This window comes from Daucus carota, chromosome 6 (assembly GCF_001625215.2).
Source record: "Daucus carota subsp. sativus chromosome 6, DH1 v3.0, whole genome shotgun sequence".
NCBI lineage: Eukaryota > Viridiplantae > Streptophyta > Magnoliopsida > Apiales > Apiaceae > Daucus > Daucus carota.
Genome location: NC_030386.2, coordinates 6,938,828 through 6,947,859, shown reverse-complemented (window position 1 = coordinate 6,947,859; position 9,032 = coordinate 6,938,828). Strand labels below are relative to the sequence as shown.

Genomic DNA, 9,032 nt, shown 5'->3' with positions numbered 1-9,032 from the left:
CGGGATGCACTGGGAATCAGGGTTTATATAGCCATGCAAGCGCTGAGAGAACACTGCATAGAATGCTAAGTATATTGAAGCACGCCATCTTTTCCATTAACTAAGCTTACTTCAAACTATTCTCTAAAATTGATTATCTGCAAGGTGGGTAATAAGAACTCGTCTCTTCAGCATTAATGGGTTCTAAAACTGACCAACTAGGAATAGAGACTTTTTTGAAGATATTCATATCCATCTCTAATTATTCTTCATAAGTTTGGGGGAGATCTCTTGCCATAAAATAAATGCAGTATATTATTTCACCCAGGCTACAAATATTGAATTTTTCTTCCTTCCTTTAGAGGCTAAGTGATCTGCTATTCCATTTAAATGTGTATTTATAAACACCACTTTCTTTTCATGAGCCCACTTAGCCATCGATCCGTTGTAATTTCTTTTGCATGCATTAAATTGTTGGGCAACTGAACTGGAATATACAAAAACAGCCAACCTTTTATGTGGGATTGACTTATGGGCTTTGAGAATAAAGTAGAGCGCCTCCAGTTCCGTTTCAAAAACAGAATTTGCTTTCACTGGGCTTGAAAAGATGAAAAACTTTCTCATATCTCTATCTGACATAAATCTTCCAATCACTGCTGATATGACACTATTTTTATTTTTTCACGATCCATCGACCCATCGTATAAGGTCCACCATCTTAAACCAGTGGTGCATGATGGCTTTCCATCAATTCTCTAAGTGCCTTGATATAGCGTCTAGAGGACTAATAAACCACAATTTACTATTTTCATGTGAGACCAGATTTTCAACTTGAGCCCATCTAAAAGCCTCTAATTTGATGTCAATCATCATCTGAGAAACAGGCTTGGAGCACCCTTCAAACACCATATTGTTTCTAGCTTTCCACAAATTCCATAATGTGGCTGCTCAGATGCTTCCATTCATTTTATTGCAACCTTTCTTCGACTCGAAATAGTCCTTCAGTGACCAATATTGCTCTGAGTTTATCGTTTCGTTCATCCAGATGCCTACATTATACCAGATATTTTGTGCAAAGACGCAATGTCATAATATATGATTTTGGTCCTCAGCTTCAACTCCACACCTTTTGCATTCCACTGCTCTTAGAATGCCTCTTGATCTCAGGAAAAAAAATTGTTAGAGCCTTGTGCCCCCATTGCCATAAAAAAGTCTGCCTTTGGGGAGGACTTTAATTTTCCAATATAAGTTCCAAGGTCTATCTAAAGGTTGAGAAGTATCAAGTTGACTCTCACATAATATTGTTATGAGATTAGTATCCAATTCAACTTATCTTCCCCTATGCTGAGATTAGCACTGTTCAACAATGCAAGCAATGCCCTACTTTCGAGGATTTCATATCCTGTGAGTGGTGCATTCCAGGTTGAAACAAATAGGTCTTTATTCCAGAGCGAGCATATTTCTCTCATTGTGATAAATTTTGAGTTCGATTTCGCATTTCAAAATTAGTGAGTTTGAGTACATTCGCTCCACAAAGTGGTCTCCATATTCTCCACGCATAACTTTTGAACATAAATCATTGCGATCAAGTTTTAGCTTCCAAATCCATTTTGATAGAAGAGCAACATTGCGCCTGCGCAAACATTGAACTGCTAGCCCACCTTTAATTTTTGATTTGCAGATTTTGTCCTAACTTACTACATGCATCTTCTTTATGTTCAAATCTTTACTCGATTTGAAATTATGCTTGGGAAGCTTGTGAAAGGAGGCAAGTTTGTAGTCTGTTCAGACTCGATTAACCAACGCAGTTAATCATGTAATAAATATCTAGATTTAGAGTTATGATACTTCGGTTTTTCTATGGTGTGCCCAAGAGCACACACTAAGCACTAATTTTTATGAGTTTGGTGCATTTTTATTGGTCATATAATCATAAATATGGATGGCCCCCCTTGCATTTACACCAACTCCACCAATCAAAATCCACTAAACTCATCAAATTTAGTGCTTAATGTGTGCCCTTGGGCACACACTAGAAAGACCCATGATACTTACTGGAGCCATGATATAATAATACATGTGGTCAGAGATTACATAGTAGAACTTAAAAGCGCATGCTTTAGCCAAAATGGGAAGAATAATTTGCAGTCTGATTGGTGGTTGGGTCTAAAAAGGATACATCCTTTTTAGATTATATTCCCAAGACCATGGGAATTACGCTTCAGTTTTGTGTCCTTGTAGAGTTGGTTTTATTGGTATATAAATTCTCTCTTAAGATTACAGGATATATAATAGTTCACAGGTTCTAAGTTCCTCCTTCTTTGTTTCCACTTCAAATATGAATAACACATGGCTCCCACATCCTAAAGGCGTCATAAAACTCAACGTCCCGTGTTCATTCAACGAAGCTCCATTGGAAAATGGCAATCAAAATGGGATCAGTATTGTTGCAAAGGATAACAATGGTGCTTATTTATGAGATGTTATGGTCCTCTCCAGAGCTTAAATAGATTTCAGTCTCAGCTATAGGCAATTCATCTTGCTTTCAAGACGCAAATCCCTCACGTCTGTATTGAAAACATACAAACTCAACCGCTTTTGAAATATTGGTGGAACAGGATGATGGGATTCTCGACACCGATAAATATAACAGATAAATATTCTTTACGCTGAATATAACAGGGAGGAGGAGGATGGTAGTAAGCTCAGGAGCTGCAAGGTTTGTTCCGTCTTCACCAAGAGGAACTGAGCTCCCCAGTTTTTGGCAGACTATGATTTCCTGGTATCGGCTCCATATGACTTCCTGGTGGATATACGTGATATGGATAATGGGTTGGGTCCAAATCTCCCAATCTTCGAGATTAAACCTAACTATGGGATGGGGGAAGTGGTGTAAGGTTCTCCTTCGATGGCTGCTTCTGTCCCAGGGCTCGTTCAGATAGAGAAAAACGTCTTGAAAGCTTTAATGAGGCAGGTACAAGGGTGTTTTATACGACTAAATGTTTATTGATGGCTTATCAGAGAAAAAAAAAAAAGAATACAATAGGTCGTGTCGAATGTCGATTACCAGATCCCCGCAAAGCTCATCTGGTATATGAAAATTTGAAGCCTATCATATATTAACGTTCGGTAGCAACAAAAAAGTAGAATAAATGCTGTACCCCGACATAAAAAAAATGAAGCTCATTATGATGAAAGTAGATTCTTACTTCTGTAACCTTGTTTGGCATATCTCAAGGCATCTAAACTCACTAGCAGCCTGGTAACAGGAGGCAATACGAAACATACAGGCTTAGACTTTTCTTTACACATGTGTATTTTCAGCTCAGAGAATTATGATACAACATGGACAGGTGATTGTCAAGTAGTAGTGGCATCTGAAGCTTGAATCTAGTCCTCCAGGATTTGTTGATTCTCAAACTCGTTTTCAGTCAATGAGCTTGCTGGATCATTACTTGTTTCATTGCTCTCTCTGCATTGCAGTAATTGGTTACGCAGACTCCGAACAAGTTCATTAAGCCTCTGAATGTTCTTCTCTTGTGATAATATAATCTGCAACATGTATCAAAGCAGAAACAAATTTTACTTCAAAATCATTTCCGAAATACATTTTTAATTTCTATGTTTTGGAAATTTCAATGTAAGTATTATAAATTTTAAGTTTGTACAAGCATATTTTACTTGGCCAATATTTGGCAGATCATAATTACTTAAAACAAATATAGAGAGAACTTGAACATTACAACTGAATTTGAACTTTTAAGTCTGTGCAGTAGACTTTATCAATTGTTCCCGGAGATGCCTTGTCATATTAGAAAGTAGTATCACGTGAGTTCAGTTGTAAAAAGGTCTTTAAATGACATGCTTAATGGTCAATGGAAGGTGAAACAGTAGCAATACATTATGCGCGCGCGCGCGCGCACACACACACACATCACTCGACACATACCAATCATTCGAAAAACTAAAGGAAGACATGACCTCAATTTTAGGCAACTACAATCAGCAGTTATACTCATTTCTCCTATTCATCAACAAAGAACAACAAACACAAAGGCCATGTTTGTTTGGTGGGATTATAATCCCCGGATTATTACCCTACTAATCTCATTTTTAAAAGATTATAAGTTTGTTTGTTGGGATCATAATCCCCGGATTATTAACCTATTTTTCTCAATTTTAAGAGATTATAATCCCATGAGTACATATTTCCATCATTGTTTTAGCTCATTTCTATGGGATTATAATACCTTGTGAGAGGATATATTATAATCCCATGAAAATGAATGGAAAAAGTGATTGCAATACAATCCCATGGCATTATACTTCCTTAAATTTAAAGAAAATCTATAAAAGGAAGCATGACAAAAAAATCCAGACAGCCCTTAAATATATGTTGATATTTAAGCTGCAACGCGACTTCGATACCACCTATATGTCTACATTGATGATCTTGTGGAACTGTCTAGGTATTGGACGACCCCAAACATTTTCCAGTGTTCAAAAACTTATTGATCTTCATTATCTGCTGGTGGCTTCTCCTGATTACGTCTAAGAAAAAAAATCAGGAAACTGAAAGCTACTCGGAAACTAACAGGTCTAGAATACTTTTTCTATGTGCATCATACTGGTCTTTCCACAGGGCCTCATCGCAGCACCATTTACTCATCACTCACCATCTGAAAGAACTCCAGAACTTGCATATAACGTAGTAAAATAAATTATAATATAATCCTTAGTAGAGTTAAGCAGAAACTTTATCTTCACAAGTGCTTAAAAATTACAGTATGATTTTGGCATGTATTCATTTATTGGATAAGACAGTGGTCTCATCTTTCATTCTGGAATAACTGATAATATATGATAAGAGAGTGTTGTAGATACTCTCTTCTTGTTACAAATTTCTAGAGGGTTCCCCAGTTACCTTTCTTATTGATATAAACAAGGCACAACATTGCCCAGCGATTTATCATAATTTCTTGGCTGATAGATCATCGAATTTCCTTGTTGCAACGGAAAGAACTTTCATAACTCCTACTGCACAACATTGGGACAGTACCTCAGCTTTGACAAATTATCAATCGAAGTCTCTCCCAACACACCTCCTATAGCTAAGAAACATCATCTTTAAATTGGGATTCAAGAGATAAAAGTTCTTTAAATATCAAGGCCTCCCAACTGCTATAAGCCATAAAGGAAGCAACTTTGATGTTTTTCTTGGAAGAACCCAGGAAAATGCAATATTGGATAGACACACACACACACACACCGGTTTATATCCAATATCTGGAAAGAAAAGAAAGAGGATAGAATAGAGAGCTAGTTAACAACCAATGAATAACGGTTGTTTTAGAACTTTATAATATGCATGCTTTATATCTAGTGCTATTGGCCAAACAAGGTTGGATTTGGAAAATGGGCAAGACCCGCGCTCTTTGCTGGTCTCATATCAATCAAGTTAGACATTTTCCTAATGCTTTCTTCACAGCTCTAGGATGCCCAAAATTATCTTAATTTCATTTTATTCTGTGTTGCCAAGGCAGATAAAATCTCTTGGCGGGCCTAAGGTGGAACGTTGTGAACAGATGCAAAAAGTAGATACTAAATTTGTCTGATCTATTTCTTAACAAAGAGCAAGGCCCTTCCGAATCACTCCCTTGTGTTTAAATTCACTATCAATCATTAATGGAATATGGCACTGTTTGAATTTTTATGGAGCAGGCAAATGGCTAAATGTACTAATCATATGTATGATGCATCTAAAGAAACTTCTGATGTTAGGGGAAGCATTAACTAGAATTCCAGATACAGTAGAAAATGATGATGATGATGATCATGATGATGCCAAGACATAAAAGACTTCACTAATCACTATAAAGATTACCTTTTCTTTTACAGCTTCCTCCCTCTTTATAATTTGTTGCTGCTTTTGCGAGATTGCTGGATGTGTATCAACATCACTTACAAGTTGCTGCCTCCATTCAAATTGAGATGTTATAATGAGTACAATCAGCAGAAAAACTAGTACTGCTGGTCTTGACATTTTTAAAATCTTGCTACTACGCCTGTGATAAAGAATAAAGAGAGACAAGTAGCGTAATATGCATCAGACTCCCATTTACATGACGCACAGCTACAACCTCATCAGAAAACATATTATCAATATCTAGATTGGAATATCTTATAATTCATTTTCTCACTTACGAATTCAAAGTTTATAACAATTAACCTCAAGCATTGGTAGTACTACAGAATTTCTACATCCTTCATATTGCTGAGTAATATTGTATCTGTTTTTCATACAAAAAACAGAAAAATTTACATCGAAGAATCGCACAGATCGTGTAATGAGAGATTGAAAAGAAAACAAGGGAAAAATTGCTCAATACATAAATAACCGAAACAAAAACCAAAACCAGTGGCTTACAACAAATCGGCAAATATATAAACACAGAAACACCGTCTATAAATCATCATAACAATACTGCAGACAAGCACACCCAATTGAAGTTGATAATCAAGTAGAATTAAGTTCATTGAAAACTAAATTCAACAAAGAACCCTAAATTTAAGCTCAAGAAATATAAAATTTTGAACAAGTACAAACAATAATTCATTTGATAAATTATTAAAAGTAAAGAAGTAGTAGAATTACAAGTGATGAATTAGTTGGTCGGATCCAGTAGAAACGTGATCCGCGCGTTTCCGGCCGCCGGAGAATCTTCTGACTTCGACGATCAAGTTAAAATGGTACCGACCGATTATATCTTTAGGGTCCTGTTCCCTGACCATCGGTTGTCAGGGAACATTTACCCAACACACTGTGTCCCAGCCGTTGGATCGACGATCCAACGGCTGGGACAAAAGGAAAACTTTTTAAGTATCCGCGGTAAATAACCGCGGACACTAAGTCTTTCCGCGTGTTTCTCCCGCTGACACACATGCCTATCCGCGGTTAATAACAGGTCAAAACCCTAAGTGTCTACTTTTAAAAAAAATATGAAATTATACTCTTTTTTTTGAATTTATGGATTTAGATGATTATTATGATTAAACTAATTTTGTTTTGAATAAATAACAATTAATTTTATTTTATATTATATGTTTAGAATTTTTTGTTTATATATTTTTAATAGTTAGTAGATTATTATTAAAATTATCATTATTACCTATACATTCTAATCTTAGTATTTTATTATAAATTTAATTGTTATTTTTTTAAATTTTTTTTTGATTGACTAATTTTTTTGTGAATAGTTAATATATAATTTTTATTCTTGTCACATATTATATATTATAAGTATTATTTATTTTTTGTGTTATATAAAATATATTTAAATTTAATTTATTTAACAAAAATATAAAATGCTACTTAGACAATGTATGTTTTTAGACGTTTATGCTAAATATTTTTGTATTTTCTCGATCCTTCTTGCTTTCTAGTGCATGGTTTGCTGTTTATATTGTTTTTTTCTTTTACTTTAACAAGCTTGTGTAATGTTGTAAAAGACTTTGTGGTTAGGGTGATATTTATGTACTTAAAGAGAATATATAATAAATATTATTCTCTTTTATGTGGTATATATAACACATAAATATTATTCTCTATAAAATATATAAATATTATTCTTTTTATTGGATATATGTACCACATAAATATTCTTCTCTTTTAAATTAATTTAAAACTTAAAACAAGAAAAACGTCTAAAAAATATGCATTGTCTAAGTAGCATTTTATATTTTTGTTAAATAAATTAAATTTAAATATATTTTATATAACACAAAAAATAAATAATACTTATAATATATAATATGTGACAAGAATAAAAATTATATATTAACTATTCACAAAAAAAATTAGTCAATCAATATAAAAAACTTTAAAAAAAATAATTAAATTTATAATAAAATACTAACATAAGAATGTATAGGTAATAATGATAATTTTAATAATAATCTACTAACTATTAAAAATATATAAACAAAGAATTCTAAACATATAATATAAATAAAGTTAATTGTTATTTATTCAAAACAAAATTAGTTTAATCATAATAATCATCTAAATCCATAAATTCAAAAAAAAGAAAGAGTATAATTTCATATTTTTTTAGAAGTAGACACTTAGGGTTTTGACAGTCTGTGTTGTCCGCTGTATTAACCGCGGATAGTCATGTGTGTCCGCGGGAGAAACACGCGGAAAGACCTAGTGTCCGCGGTTATTTACCGCGGATACTTAAAAAGTTTTTCTTTTGTCCCAGCCGTTGGATCGACGATCCAACGGCTGGGACACAATGTGTTGGGTAAATGTTCCCTGACAACCGATGGTCAGGGAACAGGACCCATATCTTTATTTCCGATTTTCTGATTTTTTTATTAAACCTTTCCTATCTTTATTCCCTTTTTTCTCGCACGAAGTCCACCCACCAAAAAATAGTGTTAAAATAAGGGCCAAGAGTGATGGACTGATGGTATCTGACAGGGTGACAGGTCCCGGGTAATTGATTAAGAGCAACTCCTCTGCCGGAGGTCTTACTGAGGCCGTTTTCACGAGCTTAAAACAAGTGCTTCTTACTTAAAAATAAAAAATTAGAGTAGAAGTTATAAGTTAGTTAAGACTTATAACTGATTAAAATGTTTGAAAAAGAAAAATAAAAATCATGAAACAAAAGCTAGAAATCTTAGTTTTATATAGGTGTTTCTCGACTTTTTACACAAACGGTACGAATAACTGCTTCCAACTTAAAACTCCAGAATCGGGGCTTAAAAGCCCCACCCAAACACCCACTAAATATAACAGAATTCGTATATGGTGTGTCGATGGCCCATGCTGAACACTGAAATTTATGAATTTGAATACTTTTGATCGGTGTGGTTGTTGTAAATGTAGGGGATCCATTATTATTAAAAAGTGTAAGATAATCAAAACCATCTAAATTAATAGATTTTAGGCTGTGTTCACTTCATGGAATGGAATGAAAGGAGAATGGAATGAAAAATTATATAGAAGTTTTAAAAATAAAGTATGAAATAATAGTGACAAAATATGAATG

At 34.1% G+C, this 9,032-nt stretch overlaps 1 protein-coding gene across 2 annotated transcripts; it reads right to left on the bottom strand.

The window, feature by feature from the left end:
• Positions 1–3,147: 3,147 nt before the first annotated feature.
• On the bottom strand, positions 3,148–6,757 carry LOC108225013 (uncharacterized). Of its 2 annotated transcripts, XM_064080464.1 has the most exons (4): positions 6,635–6,757; positions 6,184–6,269; positions 5,864–6,044; positions 3,148–3,531 (listed from the first exon to the last, which is right to left on the bottom strand). In XM_064080464.1, exons 3-4 carry the CDS (start codon positions 6,020–6,022, stop codon positions 3,370–3,372), a joined length of 321 nt encoding a protein of 106 aa, XP_063936534.1. In that variant the 5' UTR covers positions 6,023–6,044; positions 6,184–6,269; positions 6,635–6,757; the 3' UTR covers positions 3,148–3,369. The 2 variants fall into 2 exon arrangements, with proteins under 2 accessions (XP_063936534.1, XP_017255294.2); XM_017399805.2 differs by lacking the exon at positions 6,184–6,269 and having other exon boundaries at positions 6,635–6,751.
• Between the last annotated feature and the right edge of the window lie 2,275 nt (positions 6,758–9,032).

Excerpts from the sequence above, each read along its gene's own strand:
- LOC108225013 (XM_064080464.1), bottom strand. The coding sequence starts at position 6,022 with ATGTCAAGACCAGCAGTACTAGTTTTTCTGCTGATTGTACTCATTATA. Across the intron at positions 3,532-5,863 it reads AGGAAGCTGTAAAAGAAAAG|ATTATATTATCACAAGAGAA; the intron begins GTAATCTTTATA and ends TACATGTTGCAG.